Below are 21,159 nucleotides of genomic sequence, written 5' to 3'. Positions count from 1 at the left end.
TAAAGGGAAAAGAGCAGTGGTCCGAGGACAGAGCCTTGGGGAACACCATAGCTTACTCTAGTGTGATTGGATGACTTCTCATGGACGTGAACGAATTGATGGCGATCAGAGAGGTAAGATCTAAACCAGGATAAGGCACAGCCTTTGATGCCAACATGATGTTCAAGTCTCTGTAATAGGATATGGTGATCTATAGTGTCGAAGGCGGCACTAAGGTCTAGGAGAACTAGTATTGAGGTGCACCCATGATCGGATGAGATTAGTAGGTCATTCAGGACTTTGACTAAGGCCGTTTCAGTGCTGTGGTGGGCTCTAAAGCCAGATTGGAGGGTTTCTTCGATTTTGTTTTGGTGTAGAAAGGAAGTAAGTTGCTTAGCTACTATTTTTTCATGTATTTTTGACAAGAATGGGAGGTTAGATATGGGTCTATAGTTAGCTAGATTATCAGGATCAAGGTTAGGTTTTTTGAGAGATGGTTTGATCACTGCTATTTTAAATGATTTGGGGACGTATCCGGAAATTAGTGAATTATTCATTACATTAAGTAATGTCTCACTTAATAACGATAGTGCATGTTTAAGAAGTTTTGTGGGAATAGGGTCTAATAGGCACGTTGATGATTTAGATGAGAGGATCAGGGAGTTTAGTTCAGGGAGGTCAATGGGTGCGAAGGATTCAAGGAGAGCACCAGGTTTAGGGGGTGTTGCCATAGCCATAGGGCATTTTGGAAGAGGTGTAAGGAGGAGACTATGAATTTGTTCTCTTATTGTTAGAATTTTGTTATTGAAAAAGGTCATGAAATCATTACCACTAAAGCTTATGGGAACAGAATGTTCGATTGTATTGTGGTTTTTTGGTAGCCTAGAAATGGTGTTAAATAGGAACTTTGGGTTGTTTTTATTATTGTCAATCAATGAAGAATAGTAAGCCGATTTTGCCTCAGAAAGTACTCGTTTATAGCTTAGAAGACTATCCTTCCATGCCAGGTGGAATACCTCAAGTTTGGTGGAGTACCATTTTTTTTCTAGTTTTCGTGTGGTTTGTTTAAGTGCACGAGTCTGATCAGTGTACCATGGGGCCAGTCTTTTCAGTTTTCTTATTCTCTTTTTTAGTGGCGCAACAGCGTCAAGGGTTGAGTGGAGCGCATGTATGACGCCATCCGTTAGTAGGTCGATATGGGGTGGGGGTGTGCGTACGTCATTTACTTTGCCAGTGGTAGGAGCTGTGGCAAGAGCGACTGGTAGTTTTTATATGAATTCTGCTGTAGTCCTGTCGGATAGACAGCGGCTGTAGAAGTAGGTTAATTCCGTTGTTGGATGGAGATCTAATTTCATGTTGAATGTAATTAGGTGGTGATCTGAAAGGGAAAGGGAACTTGCATCATGAGTCATTTTGAGGCATGGCTAGGGTTGGTTCCCTCTGGTTCAAACTACAGACGTAAAAATGAAAATAAATGCAGTCACTTTTGATCTCTAATTTGGGGTGAATGATAGTTTCCATGCTGTGATGACTAATAAACGTTTCACGTCTATGGTAACTTTTATATAGATTGGTTATCCTCATGTACATGAATTCCGTTAAGATTACGCGTTAGAGACATTAAATACCCGTGTTTTTATGCGCATAGGCCTAAATCTATGTATCTATAAGAAGGGTCAGAGCCGGCTCTACTTCCTGAGGAGGCTGAGGTCTTTCAATGTCTGCAACAAACTCCTGCGCATGTTTTACCAGTCTGTTGTTGCCAGTGTCCTTTTTTATGCTGTGGTGTGCTGGGGAGGCAGCATGAAGAAGAGGGATGCAGGGCGACTAGACAGGCTGGTGAGAAGGGCAGGAGCTGTTGTTGGCATGGAACTGGACTGCCTAACATCAGTGGCGGAGAAAAGGACATTGAGTAGGCTGCTGACCATCTTGGACAATGACCACCACCCACTACACAGTACTCTTAACGGACAGAGGAGCATTTTCAGTGGCAGACTCCTGTCACTGTCATGCTCATCGGACAGGCTGAGAAAGTCCTTTGTCCCCAGGGCAATACAACTCTACAACGCCACACAGAAGGGGAGGGGGAGGGAGATGGACTTCTCTGCATGAGTCTACCTCAGTCTCCCCTCCTCTTCTCAGCTCTTAATTTTTCCATCCCACTGTCCATATTTTTATCTTTTTACTCTTTTACTGGCTATACTAGCCCATTGCACAGACTGTACTATTATATCACTTTGCACTATCCTCACACACAAAAGCACCAGTACTCAATCCTTGCACTATCCACACAAGCACATGAACACTATCTCTCTGCACTCTTTGTACTACTTTCCTCGTGAACATCAACACTGACACAACCAATTTTTGCACACTGTAATATCTGTATAATATCTGTATACACCCCACTCCCTGTGAACATCTTCTCCCTATGTGTATTGTTTTTCTATGTTTGTGAGTTAAATTAAGTGTATAAGCTACTGGATGACCTAAATTTCCTTCGGGATTAATAAAGTATCCATCTATCTATCTATCTATCTATCTATCTATCTAAAGGCTATCATTTTTCATCAAAAAATGCAGCCCCCTGTTGGTAATTTAAGGTCAATGCAGCAACGGACGATAACTGAGATGTCAACCTTGTCGCGCAATGACCAATCCGTCAACTATGTTGGCCCCTTTTCTCTTCGTTGAAAATGCATTCCTTTCTTAAAACTTTGTTCGGGGAGTAGTATTACTGCTGATTATACTATTACTGATGAACAGCACTGCAATAAACGGCTTTTCACTGACGTCATGCTCATCTTCAACTTTGACCCATGACGTATTAAAAGTTTGAGGTCAATGTTTTTGTTCGTTCTCGCGCACTGGAACTAGCCAGCTAGTCACGTTTCATTTAGGAAATAAAATGGACTGTCAACCTAATAAATAAACCGATTGGCAGAATTTTGGAGACGTTTATCATAGGGGGATGGCTGAATTAGCCTCAGCCCTCTCGAAAGAAGGCTGGTAAGTAGCTGTTAGTGGCATATCTTGCTTTAGCTAAGTAGCTCCCTAGCCAACGTTAGCATATTATCCTAGAAATAGTAGGCTCGCATTAGTCTGGTAGTGAGTGAGCTACCTACCAACTAGCCAGTGGTGTGATATAGGAGACCAATGTGAAGTCCTGTGAGGTCATCCTTGCAGTTTTGAGGCAGAGTTTAATGTAAAAATAAAATGTATTGATGTGAAATTATACTCTACACCACGATTTCAGAAGGGGGGTCGTCTCTACGGTTCTTGGCGTTTGGTTTGTCAGCTAACGTTAGCTTGCTAGGTAGTGAGTTCATTGACTGAAACGGTCTCTGTAAGTTATCGTTAGCTGCGTAGCTAGCTTTCAATCTCTTGCAAATGTCAACATATGCCTGGCCAAAACACCCACACCCAGATTATTACAGCATGATACATTTTAGTAGAGAAATCAACAACTATTGCGGTCCCAGTTGACTTATTAGTAATGACTTACAATAGGGAATACTATCTTATATTATCCTATGTTAGCCACGTAGGAAACATTCGCTGAACTGCTTAGCTAGGTATTAGCTGGTTGGCTTGCTAACTCAATCCCCAAAATTGGTATGGCACTAGTTAGCTGAGCTAGCGATGTTGGAAATGTGCAGGGAAAGGTTTTTGGCTTAGTATTTAGCCCAGGGCACCGAATATGATGAGGGCCGACTGTAAATCAGGCTTACTTTTTAGCTAACTGATCCCTGATGGATTATCAAAAGTTATCCTGTTATATTATATAAACGTATAAAATGTATATATAGATCTAGAATATAATATACTTTATTTGTCATTGTGCATTAGATACACAACGAAATTTGTTTGAGCAACCACTAAAAAAGTGCAGTTGTGCTGGGTGGAGGGTATGAGGGTTGTGTGATTATATAGTTCTGTGATGGCCCTGGGGATGAAACTGTTCTGCAGTCTGGAAGTGCGGCTATCTATAAAGGCTAGTCAAAAAAGCTCAGTAATAACGGGTGTAGAAAACACTTTGTTGGCTGTTTTTGAGTTACCTGAACTGCCATGATCAAATTTGTTTTCAAATGTATTAGTTATTAGAACGTCTCCACGACAGAACAAATGTAGGATGAAGTCTCGCGTAGATTAATGTGGTTAACTGAATATTTTCAGTAATGTTTACACTCTGTGTAGTTTTCCACATCTGCTTCTGTTGTTCCCGTGTAGGTACCTTTCTGATGAAGGCATAAAAGAGTGCAAAGGTTCTACCGAAAAAGCCTCAGCCAGTGACATCATTCGCATCGCACTCAATGTAAGTAAGCCACTGCGTGTTACATTTATGTCATGATGAGAACATGATGACATGCAAGATAACATGACCTGCTTGCCATCTAGATGTCAGATGACCAATCTCTATCTGTGATATATTTCCTAGCAACAGTTTTGTGAGTGGATAATTTTTTTTGTCAACAGTGTCAAATCTTCCAGTCACATAGGACTTGGAGGATCTTCTACCACCCACAAGGTGTTATTCTCTGCATGTTGAAGTAAATAGTTTAATTGAAGCAAGTAGTTTAGTGCAGTGACTGATAGCAGGTTAAATGGCTGTCTTTTTGGTGATGCATTCAGGTAAACAATAAAGGGTTAGATGGAAAAGTATTTTGTAATATCCAACATAGCATATGACAACATTATTCTGCCTTTTGATTAGTTTAGGGCCCTATTTTGACGGTAAAATAACGCTGGCGGAAACGGCAACGCATGCACATTATTGCACAAAAAAGGACGTGCTTCAGAGCGAGGGGTAAAGGTGTGGTGAAAGGCACAAAGTGGGTAGAGCCAGACCGAAGTCAATTAGTGAAAGGTTTGGTGAAAGCCAACCAGTAGCATTGTTGAGCAATCTCTTTGAACTGAATGCGTCACGAGATTACAATATAAGAAGACGGCAATATCGCTGTGGGTTCTGGGCAGTGTTTGCCAGGAGTGCTTTTACAAAGAATAAACTGTAGTGCTTTTTCTGTTCAGTAGACATTCTGGTGGGACTTGTCGGAACAGAAGCAGTCAACTCTATTTTCTATGCAAAGGTTTTCTGATGAAACAGTCTCGGGTAACAATGGTATTCAATATCAGTTAGATGGGAAATTATTTGTTTTTATTACCAGAACATTTTTTTAACTTAGAATTATTCAATGAACAAACTGTAGGCCATTTGGTGCAGTTGATGCATCCAGAACCCCAGCTGAACCGAACAGATGAGTGAAAGCCTGTTCTGCTGAGCACTGGATCAACGGGAGAAGGTGGACATATAAAGATATTCTTTTGTGTAACAAGAGGCTACTGGTGACCTGTATGTGTAGATATACTGACGATATGGGATATCCCAGAGACGGGGAAAGAACTTGAGCAGCAGTGACCAGTAGCCTACATGAATGGGAAGTGAGCAGCAGTGACCAGTAGCCTACATGAATGGGGAATGAGCAGCAGTGACCAGTAGCCTACATGAATGGGGAATGAGCAGCAGTGACCAGTAGCCTACATGAATGGGGAATGAGCAGCAGTGACCAGTAGCCTACATGAACTGGGAATGGGAAGTTGCAAGCTATGTTTATGTTGATGCATTTGAACACCTGTACCAACCTGAATGGAATCTCTCTCTGTATTCCACTGCATCTTTTGGTGTAGTGCAGCATTTCTTCTGCCTTAGTCTAACTGGTCTCACTATTTCGATGATCCCCTATACACTATCTACAGATGCTCAGACTATAAACAAACTATCTGTTGAAACTCTGTTAACTACAGTTTACGGTTAAGGTTAGAGTTTGATTAGGGTGATGTTCAGTAAACAATTAAAAACACTGAATTTGAATTTCAACAAACCATCTGTAAAGTCTCTGTAAGCGGACAGTCCAAATAAAGTGTTGCTGTCTTATCAGACAACAATATGTGAATATAAATAACAAGAAATGGGGGGGCACTGTGGCGCTAGCCAATAAGCCCCCCATTTACGGGCTACAATGCCTGTGGGTGGGGACACAGGTTCGATTCCGGCCTGCTGTCTTTTCCCGATCCTCTCCCCACCTCTTCACTCCTCCTCACTTCCTGACCAAAATACTTCACTGTCCTATCCAAATAAAGGCTAAAAAGCCCTAAATAAATCTTTAAAAAAAAAAAAACAATAAATGGGCAGTGGTGGTTTGTGATTGATATATCCCCTGCCAGAGAAGAATATGTTCCCATGCCTATATATCTAAACTCCACGCCTCAACAAAAAGGTGTTTTTTTCCCGCCGGAGGTTAAGACATCACTCCGCCAGCCATTTTTGCTGTCAAAATAGGGCCCTTAATCTCTGATGTCCACTAGTAATAGAGAGCTGTGGCATTTCCTTGTCAAACCTTTGTACTTGTCCAGGAATGAACTATTTAGGTCTACATTGTAGTGGACTAATTGAGAATTACAAATCTGTCTTTGTTGGTAACTCAGGGGTCATATACTTATGCTTTGTAATTTCAAAATCTCGCGCATTTCAAAAACTTGTATTTAATGTAAGGCCACTAAGTGGAATCTATCTGTTTGACCAGCTACTTTGTTGGAATTAGGGTGGACATGCTTTTTGGAGATGTAATCGCCAACCAAAGATCTTTTAGGCTTTTAGGAGTGTGGATGTCTGGGAATCAGGCGCCTTCAACTATAAGCGCCTCCTCAGTGTATGTCTGACACCGACGCTTCTCTCACCCTACAGAACGACCTGCGACCCATCGGAAAGAGCTTTCTGCCAACAGATATCAACAGCGGAAGAGTAGAAAAGGTAAGGAGAGTGTGTTTGTGCTAAAGTAAGAATGAGAGAAAAGAGATACACCTTTTTTGTCTAATTGTGGGGGAAAGAAAAAGAGCCCTCTTGTGCTCTCTGCTGCACTTACTCTACATGCCCACTAGATGGTGGTAGTCACTCATTTGAGAAGCCCTGTGTCACCAGACTGGCTCTTTGTCCTCATTACCACAGTGTGTCACTGAATGCAGGATAATGGTTTCATTTGGATCGACCTGTAATATCCTGCAGCTGCCCCCAGGCCTGGAAGGACAAATGTCTGATTTATTTATATGAGATGAGCGACGAAGTAATCAGACCAGTGTCTGGATGTTTATAATTCTCCACACTAATCAGTTGGATTGCATTTAGGAAGCTGACCTGGGGCATACACATTATAAGTGGTTGTTATGAGTTTTGCATGACCATAGGTGTTCAGGTATTTCCATCAGAAATTGAAAAAACTGCACATGGAAACTTAATTAGGTATGCAGTGGTGGAAAATTAAACTTGTGTGTATGTGTTTTGGGGTTGTTGTTGAAGTAATACATGGTTTGCATTTCTTTCTGCAAATGGGTTTGGCCAGTTAAACAGAAGGAACTAACCCAGAAGGACATCAGGGCTCTTTGACCTTCAACATACTACACTATACACACCAACACATACCATACATACACATACATACCCAGACCTTATATTCATTATGATAATGACCCAGATTACAAAGGTCATGGGGGCATGGCCTTCAGGTTTGATCAAAAAACCAATGCAGTATTTGGCCATTTTAATCATTTGCCATTGGCATACGAGACAAGTTTATTCTCACATTGATCCTTATTTCCTCTATTAATGAAGGAATATGCCCTCCTATGTTTAACAGTTGTTAAGTACTAGCCTAGAGATGTACTCTTGCATGGAGCTCTTCTTAGAACACTTCTCATACTTTAATATCTCCTCAGGTTGAGGGACCATGTGTTCTCCAGGTCCAGAAGATTCGGAATGTGGCGGCCCCCAAGGACCACGAGGAATCCCAGGGTGCTCCCAGGATGCTCCGACTCCAGATGACGGACGGTCACAGCACCTGCACGGGTATCGAGTTCACACACCTGTCCAAGATCAGGTGCGGTCCCCCCCCACTCAAAACAATTCCGCTCTGTGCTCTGTGGTGCTATAAACTGTATCTACAAACTATATCAACGCCATTTTGATTTTTAATTGTTCAATTGTCTGTTGTTTTCTATGTATGATCAGAATGTTGCGTCAAAGACATTCTACATAGAAAGGCACTTCTATATATTTAGTTGTGCCTCAAGGATATGTTTAGGGGTGTGAAGTTAGTAAGTAAATAAAGATTTTCTGGTTGTCCTCTGTGCATTATAATGATGTGTAGTCAGAAAAATATATTTCTTGACTTGCTTAAGAGTTGACTAATTGTAGTCCTGCAGCTATATTGCTGGGAAGAAAAAAACTCTCTCTATGACTCCTTTGCTTGTTTACACTGACCCAAACATAGCCGGCATAATGCTGCCTCAGAGTAGGTTTTTAGACAGCATGCCAGTAGCAGAGGCGTGGTGACGTTAAACGTAGTGTCAGCTTTGACCTTAATGCCGCGTTTGAGACCACTCAGAACTTGGATATTTCCGAAATCAGGAACTCTGAGGAGAAAAAACATATCCCTGACTTCAGTGAGGTGCAACATTTAATCAATTTCACATCGTTATCAATATGGTGACAAACTCAACAGTATATCAGAGGTTAAAAACATTAAATACGTTACAATAAAAAAAGTTGCACATAGTTATTGATACCCAGCAGATAGATGGAAAATCTATTGATGAGTCATCACCACATTAATACTTGGCTCGAACACATTGAAGTTGGAGCTGGGAAATATGTTTGAGTTGTCTCGAATTGCCCCAAATGTGCCATAACTTACGCGTTGGAGATAAACTAGCCTACCTGTTACTTTAAAAAAAAAAAAAACAATGGTGGGTGAATTTATGTGGGCTTTTGCAAGACGTGCACATTTATAGCAATGTTCAAACACAAACAAAATTGGTGTGAATCATGAAAAACATGGTAATGCTTTTGGGTTTGTGTGTGTTTCTAACAACACAGTTGTCTTGCTTCATTTCGGTTAGCTGCTAGCCTGCATCACACCCTTATCCCGCCGTGCCGGCTCTCCCTTTTACACAGACGTTGATTCAGCTCTGTGACTACCTTCGCCACTGGCTCAAAAGCGGAGCAACAATACCCCCCCCCCCCCCCCCTATTCTGCGCTTGTATGTTTTATAAAGAACGGTGAGGCGGAATGATCGTGCCTGCAGCAGGCTGTAGAATAAGCCCCTATGAAATATTGACGTGGCTGTAATTCATAATGGCCTTTTAAAAGATGTAATGACTTTAAGACCGGGGGGGTGGTATATCCATGCAAACTTCTATAATAATCATATTTAATTGGCTGATGAGAACGTAACTTGTCTACCCCCACATTGCTCACTAAGCATAGTGCTGATTTTGATTTAAGTAGTTGATGAGACGTCATTTTTAATGTGTTAAGGACTCTTCGGCTCAATTGCCTCAGGAAACACAGAGCCCACGCTGAAGCAGTTTGACAGTTTGAGAAGGAAGGAAGGCAGGAAGGAAGGAAAAGAAACCCTTACCTTTCCACATCAGACAGGAACTTATTTGATATTGATTTGATATTTTGAATTTGGTATTTTTAGTATCTCTGAAATTGACAGCATGTACATAGTGATTTAATAGCAATCAGTAGCACTCCTTTAGAAAGACCATATTAGAGCCTAGTCATGATAAATAGGGCTTTGCTGGAAAAATAACATTATGGGAGCACTAATAGAATATGGACATTATGTGGCTGTGTTTATTTAGCATGTTGATCTAAATATTAGGAATGTTTCACATCATAGATTGAAATGTATCACTTGATATCACTCTTTTGGTGTGCATTTTCTTTTGTTATACTTGTTGGTGCTTCTCAAGTTGCACAATCCATTTCGCTTCTTGGTTTTGTCAGGGCACTTCATTTTCGTTCGCTGTTGCCCTCTCTTTGGCATTCTGTTTGAAGTGCAGAAGCTGTTTTCAAAGCGGTTACTGACTCCTTGTCTAAAAGTAATAATATTTCACTCAAAGCAAGTGTAATTGCAGGTGCAAAAAAAATATATAAAAAGAAGAGAGAGAGAGAGATGTGAAAGGGAAGGTGCGACCTTCGGGCTGAGAGTGAAGCAGTCTGCAGTAAACAGAGCTGGTAAAACAAAAAGAGGGGATGCTGCAGTTCATGGTGGATGGTCTCCCTTTTACCCAGGCAATGTGCCAGTACTGGCGGCGCACACACACACACACACACACATACATACATATACACACACACACACACACATACACGCGCACAAACACATATGTATGCCCTGCCTACAGCAACAGTGACACACATGCAGATACTTCAGGATATGCCACTTAACACACTCGCATACACACACACACACACACACACACACACACACACACAAATACACATCCTGCCTCCATCAACCTCAGGTTACACACAAACACATCAGGAGAGGCCACTTATCACCAACATCCACACATACACACATCAGCAGATGACACACACACACACACACACACACACACACACCCCCCCACACACACACACGTACGTGTGTCACCACTGTGCCCTTTCTTCGCCTGCCCTTCCTCTGGCCCCCAGAGTCAGCCTGCCCTCATTGGGTGAGCTGCCACCAATGGTGCGTCTTAATTACATCTCCAGCCATCAAGCCGTGGCTCCCGGCCAGCCTCTACAGGTGGAAGAGTCGGTTGGCACGGCCGTGGCCCCTGCTGAAGAACAGACTGCTCTTTATCCTCACATAGTCTGCCGCTTTTTGCTCTCTCCCTCCACGCTCGCTCTCCTCAGAACTTGCGCACAACGCTCACTACTGTTGACGTCCACAAGTCATTAGGAGAGAGGAATGACTCGCTACAAAGAGAGAGGGTGTTTGTGTGTGTGTGTGTGTAAGACGGCAGGAGGAATTGGGTGGAGGGAGTGAGAGAGAAGAGACAGTGTTGTGGCTCAGTAGGAGGTGTATTAAGCACGGGGTCTTTAAAAGTCATATGTCTGCACTGCAGCTGTGTGAGTGTGAGTGTGTGAGAGAGTGTGTGTGTGTGAGTGAGTGAGTGTGTGTGTGACATCAAGACTTCTAGCTCTCATATCCTGTGTATTTATCCCAGCAGGATACTGTGACACTGCGGGTTGGGTTTGGGGATGGGGTAGGGGAGTTAAATCTCTAATTGCTGTTTTGGTCATCATGCATGACTGGTCATCCCCCCCCCCCCCTCCTCTTCCCCCTCCTACGCCATAAGTCCTTAGGCTTCTCTAATGAAGGGGAAATAACCAGGGCAGCCCTGCATGTATGTGAGAGAGTGTGTGTGTGTGTGTGTGTATGCATGCTTGTGAGCGAGAACGCATAGGGGTGTACAGAATGTGTATGAAGGATTATGTAGGAGGGATTCATGAAGTGATGGAGAGGAAAGGGGGGAGGAGTTATTTTTAGCTGCCTTATCCTTTGCAAAGATATGTGAAGTAATAACATTTTTGGTCAACGAGGCGCTGAAACTGTTTTGGGTCTGAGCAATTCGCCTTTTCGTTTTATGAAAATTTCATCGGCCTATTACCCCATACACGCATCTCCACACACACATACGTGAGCCCCCGCTCGAACGCAAGCAAGCTTATTGGACCATTTCTGAAGTAAATTGAGTGCTCCCTCACTCTTCTCTCCCTAATCAGAGCCAAAATGGCTTCTCCCTGGCTCATAACTCACTCCGGTCCCTCCTAAATCTGTGGCAGACAGGCAGGCAGGAGAGTGACTTTACCTCTTGCCTCTGCCTGACTGGGCAGCAGAGAGAGATGGCTATATATGGCCTCTTGGAACCTGTTCACCAGAACCCAAGTCAAAAACACATCACATGCCAGTCTTGACTTTTAGGTCTAAGCCCACAATCAGTTTCCATAGCAGACCAACTATATTCTTTTAATAAAAGAAACTGTGTCTCACTGATAGTATGGATATAGTTTAGTTTTTGTTAAATCGCAATAAGAAATGTTCACTTGATCATCATTTCTTGACAATCATTTCAACTTGACATAATGAGGTGGTTTAGAATTTCCTTTCCAGTTTCAACGTTTTAGTGTTGGTCATAACTTGGTCATGTTCTTTCTTTTGGGTTCTAGTTTGAACACGCCGCCGGGTACCAAAGTCAAGTTGCTGGGTTCCATATCGGTGAAGAATGGCATTCTTCTGCTGGACGACTCCAAGATCTCCGTGCTGGGGGGAGATGTGGAGCACATGGTCGAGAAGTGGGAACTGCAGCGGGTAAAAGAGTCTCTGTGATGAGACTGTCTGCATCACCTCACACTGTGCGCCTGACTGCGTCACATGTCACTTCAGTCTGAGAAGATTGGCACTCATTTGAGTGAACTTTGAGTGACCTTGACTGTGATCTTTCCATCTTTGTAGAGCCTGGCTAAACACAAGTTTCGGAGTAATATCGGGGCTGAGGGCGGACCACCTCCTTTTGTGCAATTTGGACAGGTAAGGTTGTGGAGTCCTCTTCTGGGTGGTATCTTTGGTGGTTGTGCCAGATATGGCTGTCATTCTATATATGAGATGCCACTTAGAGAAATATGGATGGATTGATGGATTGATTGAATGGATCTGTTGGTAGAAATGTGTGCGTAAGGAAGAGGTGGACAGTCACGAGCTGGACCAAAGGAAGACCTTAAAGACGACCGAAGCTGCAAAGGGAGCAGACGAGAACGACGAGTTTGAGAGGCAAAGGATTGCCGCCATCGCAGAGATTGCTAAGAGCAAGGAGGTAAACATGCATAATTATATACTATAACTACTGGTCCTAATCACACAGCTAGGCCAACAGTTTAAAAAATCCGTATGTACCTACCCAAGCTGTGAAGTGCTGTGTTTCTCATCAAAGCTATTCATCTCCAGCTATGTGGGCTGATTATAATATGGAAGGAAACATTCATATTTTTCGAAGGCTGTTCATTATTCCCACCATATCCAGTGCCGCAAGCTGTTAGGGTTCGTTGTAATCACGATGAAGGAGTCTTTCAAATCTGTACTTTTATACAGCCGTTGGCTGTAGACAGTCAGAACCCTCATCGTGCGTGACCTCTGACCTCTTTCCTGCCTGTCCCCCTTTCTGCAGACACGCACGTTCGGTGGAGGTGGCAGTGCGGGGAGCAACCTGACCAACCCCAGCTCAACCTACAGGAACAGGGAGAATTACCAGCAGAGGCGGCGGGAGGACAGAGGAGAGAGGAGCACCACGGAGAGCAAGCCGGAGGGGATGTACAGAGATCTGGTGAGCTTGGAAAAAATCTCACCGGCGGCTTACTTTCTTTCCAGGAAAAAAAAAAAGACGTGCATTACGTCAACCAACGGTAGAACATTCCGGTCCACATCAGTGCATATTACATCCGACGCGAAAAGCCCACCCCATCCCCCATCATAAATATTGAGCCTTGTGTTTCAGGGTTCAAAGGCCAAGGGGTTAAGTCGTTGAATGGTGGGATTCGGAGCGTAAGAGCTCTGGAATAATAACAGCAAAGCTGTGTAAGCACTCGTGCAGCTGAGGAATCAAGGAAATTTATGTCAACCCTCAGTTATCACACACACACACACACACACACACACACACACACACACACAGTTTGTTACAACCCCCAACTCAATTCTGTCATCTTTCCCTTGCTCTTTTAATCTGGACATATATCCATCGATTGACCCTTTCAGACTGACTCTTGGCCTTGCCCCAACTGCCCACAAAACAACATACACACAGAGTCTCTCTCTTGTACGATCTCTCTCTCTCTGTCTCCGTCTCTCTTACACACACGCACACACACACACACACACACACCCCCAGGTATAGTACTCTAGTGCACATCCACTAAAACCCAGACCTGTGGTGTGTTTGGGTGCCAGGTGGACGAGCGAGCCCTGAGGGACTTCATGGAGATGGGCTTCAATAGGGAGCTTGCACGCCAGGCCTTGCTGGACAACAACAACAACCTGGAGGTGGCGCTGAACTCCCTGCTGACCGGTGCCACTCAGCTAAAAGAACCCCCCCCAGAGGAGTACAGCAGACCCCCACCCAGAGGTACCAGCTCTCAACTAGGCCCAGCACAACCCCAAAACAACGTAAACCAACCTCTAAACCATGGGGGAAACACTTTAAGACATCTGATTTGTCCACTAAACAGATACTCTAAACATGATTTATAGAATCCATTTGTAAAATTCTATCAAAACTCTCATGTATTAAACCATGTTTGTCCAATGATGTTTTAGATACGTATTTATTTAATTGTTATTTATTAAGTGTGTATAAATGTGTGTTTGTAATTGGGACTTTGTTCTCACTGGGTTTGTCCCAACATATAGGATAGAAAGAGTATTGTAAGCAGAGGATCACAACCATATTTGCACAACCCATCAGTGATCCATCTCTCTTTCAGGGAGAGGACGTGGACGGAGTAGATCCAGAATGGACGAGGATGAGGAGGCCGGAGGAAGGCCCTCTGGGCCCAGTACGCTTTTCGACTTCCTGGAGTCCAAGATGGGCGCCTTCTCCGTTGATGGTAAGTGAAGAGACAATCATGTTATACGAGAGACTCGTCCACTATGGATTGGGTCCATGCCTTGGCCTGGAAAGATAATAATAATCCATTGTACATAATCACAGAAGAGGCTTGGCTAACACAGGGAAACCTAAAAGCCACACCACCATCGACCCAATCTGCCAACTTTTCTCCACCTTCCCCATAAACGCTGTAATTGACTACATCATTCTTGACAAAGCTATGCAGAAGCAGCTGTTGTTCTACAATGTTCCTTCCTTGATTGCCATTTCTCAGGAGTTAACAAACTGTAACTTCTAAGTAATGGAAACACAGCATGACCAGGAAACTGGCCGACCGAGGCCACATCAAAACAGTGTAATTGCTGGTGGTGACAAAACAAGAACAACAACTCAATTCATTACCTCTAGTGGCGTAATGAGAGGTGCATGTCGCGATTCAATTAAGAGTTTGCTTGGCCAAGAAAAAAAACGGTAGAATGTTAAAGGAGAAGCGTGAGTGAGAGATGGAGGGAGGGAGAGAGACAGAGGCAGACATCGTGGGCAATTACTGAGGAGACATCAAAACACCCTTCTCTGGCTTAGAAGCAAACAGCAGCAGATAGATTGGTCGTGAAAATTAGACATGGTCTGAAAAAAAAATAAAATAACATCTGTCTTTGAGCAGCCTCTCCCTCCCCGTGCCGCACTGCTCGCCTAAATGAGAAGGAACACAGCCCGATGTGGTCGACTCAGACAGATGGCGGGTCTCAAACGGAGGAATTACAGAGTTTTAAGGAGGAAAAAAACGCACGTTCAATTAGACAGCTTTATCTAAATCCCTGACATCAGGTTATGCTGATAGGAGGGAGATGGACATATGGAAGGAGGAGCGGGCTAATATAAGTGGGGCGATTTGTTTGATGTTTACATTTGCGCATACCTGTTTTGTTTTCCCATCTGGAATTCTGGGAGACTTGTATACTCTGTCTCTTAAAGATGTAGCATTTGATGGATGTTGGCAAAACATAAAAAAACCTTGAAGACTAACAAGAATTCCTTACTGAAAACAGGGCAAGTAGACCCTGTTAACTCAAAACCCAATCTCAGCAGTCATATTGATAGTGTAGTTCTCAACAGGCAGTCTACTGAAGCTAAGCACAATTGGGTACGGGTAGTATCTGGATGGGAGGCTTTGTGGGAAAACTGAGGGTGCTGCTGGGATAGGTGTATGAGGGCGAGTAGGATGCCTAGGGGCCACTGCACTTCTGTTGGAGGCTGTCATTGGGAAGTGACATGAAGCAGAGGTCCCGTCTCTGTGGTAGTGGAATATTACTTTTCAGGAACAGGGGATCTAACCCTGCTGTTCACACTAACATGCTCTCTAAGGGCTTGACATGTTATGATGTTTTCAGGTCACTGGTCTAGAAATGTATTTTTTTTTAGACAGCAATAAAATGCAGCAAGTTTTAATCTATAAACATTAATCCGGATAGAGGGTAAACCTGTGTTGCCTAAAGCATTCCATTACAGTATGTTTAAATTTGAAATTGTGTTGAAACATTTCTTAACTCATCTGTGTTGGTCTGCTAATTGATTTCTTCCTCAGACTCAAAGAGCCAAAGCCAGCCTCCAGAGAGGTACCAGCAGGAGCACCCACACAGGATGACATTCCCCAGCTCAGACGGCCCCAACAGGGACGCCCCCTATTTCCGAAACCCTCCGCGTAACGAGGGGAGAGGCCAAAGGAACGACCGCCCCCCTCGGTTCCAGAGGGACACTGATTTCCCCAAACCCGGCGGCGAGGCCTTCCCCCCGCCCCCTTCCTCTGGGCCCTCTCAGTCTCAGAGGGGGAGGGCGTCAGAAAGGGGCGGGAGGGCGGGGCAGGATCGCCGGCAGGATGACAGGCGCGAGGGGAGGAGCAACGGCACGTCGAACTCTTTGCCTTCGTCGTTCTCTGCTCCCTCTTTCTCATCATTCCCGTCTTCGTCCAATCGGCGGCCGAGGGAGCATCACCAAGGCCCATCCGGAAGCTTCCAGCAGGAGGTCAGGGATCACCATCAGGGTTCCCGTGACAACATGCACTCGGGCGGCCATCCGCAAGGGTCACGAGACCATGGTAGTGGGCCGCGGAACCAGCAACAGGGTCCAGATTCTCAGAACCAGAAGAAAGGGCTGCTAAACGGGCCTGCACCCAAACCCTTCGAGTCGGCAGACCCCAGAGGGCGGGGAGAGCCCAACAACCGCAGGAAGGGGAACCGGTTCGAGCGGCCCAGCTCGGTCCACTATGACCGCAATTTGGAAGGCGGGGGGAATCTGAACTCTGGTCCGTCATTGGAGGAGGACAGGGGTGGGGCCAGACCACCGGGGGGAGGAAGGGTGAGTGGAGACATGCACCTCCAAAATGGTGATTCAGATCCCAGGCGAACAGGTCCCATCAAGCAGCAGCAGCAGCAGCAGCAGCAGCAGCAGCAACAGCAGCATCAGCAACCACAGAAGAACCCCACCTTTCTCAACTCGCAGCATTACTCTAAAAAGAGGTCCGGATCAATCAAGAATGCCAAAGGGTCAGAGCCAGGCCACATGCCAGACATGGGGGGCCATGCCCCCTGGAGACCTGGCGACCAGTGCCTGGCACTTTACTGGGAGGACAACAAGGTAAGAACAATGCCACAAGGAAACACCTCAGTCACAATGACAATTGTGATTTGTGCCTTGTCCATTATAACCATTATAATTTCATTCTCTTTCCCTGTTTTTGTCACCAGTGTGCACCATAATATCAGTATTTTGATATTGGCAGAATTAAGACTAAATCTCAAACAGAAAGAGTGCCCCATTAATCCTGAGATGTGCTGTGTGTTTTCCTTTGGTCGTGTAGTTCTACAGGGCGCGTGTTGATGCTGTACATCCCTCTGGCTCCACCGCTGTGGTAGTGTTCAGCGACTACGGCAACTGCGAGGAGGTCCTACTCAGCAACATCAAGCCTGTGCACATGGACATGTGGGTAAGCGAAGTAATCTTACTCAAACATACACACTATTTCATGCACACGCACACACACACACACATCTCAACAACCGTGTACTTCTTGGAGGTCTACATGATTTGTTTGCCTTCACCCCTATGTTTGACATGGAATCAAGAGTGCCTATAAAAGGCAATGTTGTTGCTATGTGCCAGCATGAATTCCTCCGTTAAAGACTAGCCCTGGAGGAGTTTTCCTGCTGGTTTTCCCCATTCAGGATGAATGCAGGTATCCACAGAGAAGACTGCTGTGACCTTCTCATAAGTTCAGACAGGCTGGGTTCTTGCTGTATGATCAGCACTGACACCACCCCGTTCTCTGTGATAGGAAGAAGAGGATGTTTACTTTGAAAACTCAGTCGAATATCGGCGAGGCGGAGACGGTCAGCCGAGGCGCACGCGGCCCACGCAGCAGTATTACCAACCGCCCTGCGCCAGGGACTGAGCAGCTACACACACACACATCACACACACCACCTGCACAGGTAAAACATCTGTGCAAGTAAACACACTTTGACCCCTATGCAACATGCAGTCACAGCTAAACAAACAAATACACACACATACCTACTCCGGTGAAGACACACTCATATACTTTCTGGGCAGCATACCATATTATGAATCCCTGTAAACTGTGGATGAATACTCACATTTACACGTGTGAACACCTCCAGCACCCTCAAACGCACACACACACACACACACACCTAAGCAAACGAAAACATATGTAGCAGAACAACAAACTGTTGCCAACCAGAGACTGGAGAGCAACATACATTCTCACACCTGGCCTGGTAAGTGCATACATGCTGCAACTGAGATGCTTGTGGTGGGGAATGAAGCCCACAAACCTGCACCTGTGCTTGAGCACCAGAGCAGCGAAAGAGCTGCCCACCTCAGTCAAATCTGGCCATCCCGCCTTACAGACAGCGTTCATTGCGTCCAGGCTGAAGCAACACCTGTGACCTGCACTGTGACCAAACTAACCATCACTCCTGCTGAGGCAAAGCAGTCTGTGAAACATGGCCAACACACTGGCAGGTGTTCACACACACACACACACACACACACACAAATTAAAAGCCTTGACACTGCGCACAGTCGTCAGGACTACACTTCTTTAGCCAGATAACTCTCTGATTATAACTCCATTATCAGAGAGGATAATACGCAATCTTCTCCGTGTTCAGGATCCTCACAGATTAGAACTGTATTCATTTCTGCCTTGTCGGCGCTGCCATATGTGCAGTCCTGATGGGGCTCATGCCCTGATTGTGGAAGAGAATACACTGCATGGAGTATCCGCCTCCTTTGTCCGCAGCCAGACCTATTAGCACCAAGTCCGTATTCATTAGCATCAACACAGGACCTTCCTAATTAGACTCGTATGAGCAGCAGGGTTCTGGCTATTGCCTGACTGAGAGAGGAGAGCCACTGCTTCAGGCCCCTTTAAATAGGGTCAGGAGTGGAGCTGGTCGTCGTGTCCAGAGAGCATGGCAGGATGAGAGTGTGCGTGCGCGCGGGTGGTGGTGAGGGGGGCAGGTGTAACGGTAGCCAGCGTGTACAGTGTTGTGCAGTGAGTAAACTTTACTCTCCGAAACACCTTAAAAGACGTGCTAGCACCCATGGGTTTTAGCCTCCTTGCTGCTCCCATGCCCCAGGTTGCGAGTTCGACTCCAATGTGGGACTGTGCGTGTCTCACTAGCTCACGTTCTGGAATACTGTGGGTGGCCACGGCTCTGGTTCTGTGGAGAACATCTGAAATCTGCTCCACACGGACCGACCCAGACATTTGCAGCGGGAGATGCTCGGAGCTGAGGTAATGCAGACAGACTGGGTTAACCGCAGCTAACCACTCGTCTGTTGTCTCCCTACAGGAAGCAAGCAGGAACAGACGGCCGGCAGGGTATCATCTGATGGGACCTGGAGGCGACAACTGAAGAGTAGAAACATCTGCACCATTGCTTCCCCCCCCCCCATTTTTATGGTTTAAAGTATCTAGAACGAGGCGGGGAGAACCATCCAAGGGCTTGCAACACAAGTTGCAATAAATGAAGAAAAAAAATCCAATAATTTATGATGCAAGCAAGAGCAACATGCTTGCTGTATGTTGTGAGGATTTGTAAAAAATACTTGATTATGATAAATAATAAAAACTAACTCTTTGTGTCATATTTGTTTCATTCAGTCTAAATGAAGTATCTAAAGTAGTACCTTAAATGTGTATATTGGATCAAAAGCCTAAGTCATGGTACAGGGCCAGCTCAGTCAGTTGGCCAACATTCCGATTCTATGAAGTGTGTATCTGCTAAGACACACCTCTTGTAATTATTTTTTCTTAAACCTTAACGGGTTCTGGTGATTGCTGTCCATCAGAGTATTTAAGCTTCAACTACCTTTTACAGAAATGTCTTTTTCTGGCTACCTAACAACTGAACACTCATGTTAATGATCACGTCTCTTGGCTCCTAGGGAATCTCCCATGCATGTCCTTTATTATCAGATCATACCCTTTCTGCATCCCCGCTGTCATGCAATCGTTCCCAATCCTGCTCCCGTTCCACATTCAAGTTCATTCAGAACGGCCAGTCAAGCGCGCGCGCGGTAAGCCGATCGCATCCGCCCGAAACGGATAGCGTCAAGGGGAGAGATATTATTTCACAGATTACAAAAACACATTATCGTTGGCCACTGGAGCGCAGCCTTGCACACGTCGCTATTCATTCAAAGAGCCGGGAGCTTTTATCCGTGTCTTAAAAAATCTGCAAGCGGCTTCTTTATCCTTATGACGATGGCAGGACCAAGCATGACATAACTGACTAATGGGGCAATCACCCGTAAATGTTTCCAGTAGTTTTGTAGCATATATGTTCAGGTTCCAAATTTAGCTTGTATGAATTATTTACCAACAGTAATGCCCACCCTTACTCTGAACTGATCAGAATTGAAATAGGCCAGCTTGTGGTGACACTGGCTTCCGTAATAATGCTGCTCCTTATAGCATTGTCTGCCACTAGAGTGACTCTCAAGGGACATTAATCAAAAAGGAAGTCTCACAAACTTTAAAAAATGATTCAATAGAGCTATGGTTTCACTGTGTGTGTCTGGCCGGCCCTGTTTTGATCGATAATGATTACATTTTTACACCATAGTACTCAGTTTATACCTCATATGAGCAGGTCCTCTCAGTGTAGTGGCAATTAAGATAGGCCTAAAGCAGGTTTTTTGTTTTTTCAGTTTTTATGAAATATGTTTTGTGCTAACACAGGCACCTGAAACTAACATATACGTTCACAATGAGGCTGTCCGAGCTTGAATTATACCACATAAAGTTCTCTTTATGTAAAATACAATTAAAGTCGTAGTGATGGTGTCATGCAAGAAGCGCCATCATCATATAGGTAGTGTATAATAATAAATAATACATATATGATGTAGAAGGCCAGAAACATATAAATATGGTCAGTCTCCTCTTCCTGTTGTCCCATAATCAAATATATCTCATTAGCTTAAATTTAGAATGCAACCTAATTATGACCAGAAATGTACCAGTGGAAGACGATAAACTTCCTTCGCTGTCACTCACTTTTCACCGTCACATATCTCCTCTCTCTGTCCTGCTTTTGTCATTAAATTGTGAGTATTTTCGTTATTTTGCGACTAAATGCTTTGGATCTTGATGTTTT

General features: G+C 44.5%; 1 protein-coding gene across 4 annotated transcripts; it reads left to right on the top strand.

Moving 5' to 3' along the window:
- The first annotated feature begins 2,809 nt into the window (after nt 1–2,809).
- Nucleotides 2,810–19,645, top strand: tdrd3 (tudor domain containing 3). 4 transcript variants are annotated; one of them, XM_012840801.3, is made up of 14 exons: nt 2,810–2,988; nt 4,210–4,294; nt 6,722–6,787; nt 7,747–7,907; nt 12,039–12,180; nt 12,325–12,399; nt 12,533–12,682; nt 13,034–13,189; nt 13,813–13,987; nt 14,346–14,468; nt 16,056–17,104; nt 17,328–17,449; nt 17,802–17,958; nt 19,351–19,645. In XM_012840801.3, the coding sequence occupies exons 1-14, from the start codon at nt 2,951–2,953 to the stop codon at nt 19,411–19,413; spliced, it is 2,562 nt and encodes an 853-aa protein (XP_012696255.2). In that variant the 5' UTR covers nt 2,810–2,950; the 3' UTR covers nt 19,414–19,645. The 4 variants fall into 4 exon arrangements, with proteins under 4 accessions (XP_012696255.2, XP_012696256.2, XP_012696258.2 ...); XM_012840802.3 differs by having other exon boundaries at nt 17,328–17,453; nt 19,351–19,435; XM_012840804.3 differs by lacking the exon at nt 17,802–17,958 and having other exon boundaries at nt 2,811–2,988.
- The last annotated feature ends 1,514 nt before the right edge of the window (nt 19,646–21,159 follow it).

This window comes from Clupea harengus, chromosome 21, assembly GCF_900700415.2.
Source record: "Clupea harengus chromosome 21, Ch_v2.0.2, whole genome shotgun sequence".
Lineage (NCBI taxonomy): Eukaryota > Metazoa > Chordata > Actinopteri > Clupeiformes > Clupeidae > Clupea > Clupea harengus.
This window is presented reverse-complemented; position numbering and strand designations above follow the sequence as displayed.

What these genes read in the sequence shown, in the direction of transcription:
- tdrd3 (XM_012840801.3), top strand. Translation starts at nt 2,951, where the DNA reads ATGGCTGAATTAGCCTCAGCCCTCTCGAAAGAAGGCTG. An exon ending in CTTTTGTGCAATTTGGACAG is followed by an intron (nt 12,400 to 12,532) that starts GTAAGGTTGTGG and finishes ATCTGTTGGTAG; the next exon opens with AAATGTGTGCGTAAGGAAGA. An exon ending in TTTACTGGGAGGACAACAAG is followed by an intron (nt 17,105 to 17,327) that starts GTAAGAACAATG and finishes TTGGTCGTGTAG; the next exon opens with TTCTACAGGGCGCGTGTTGA.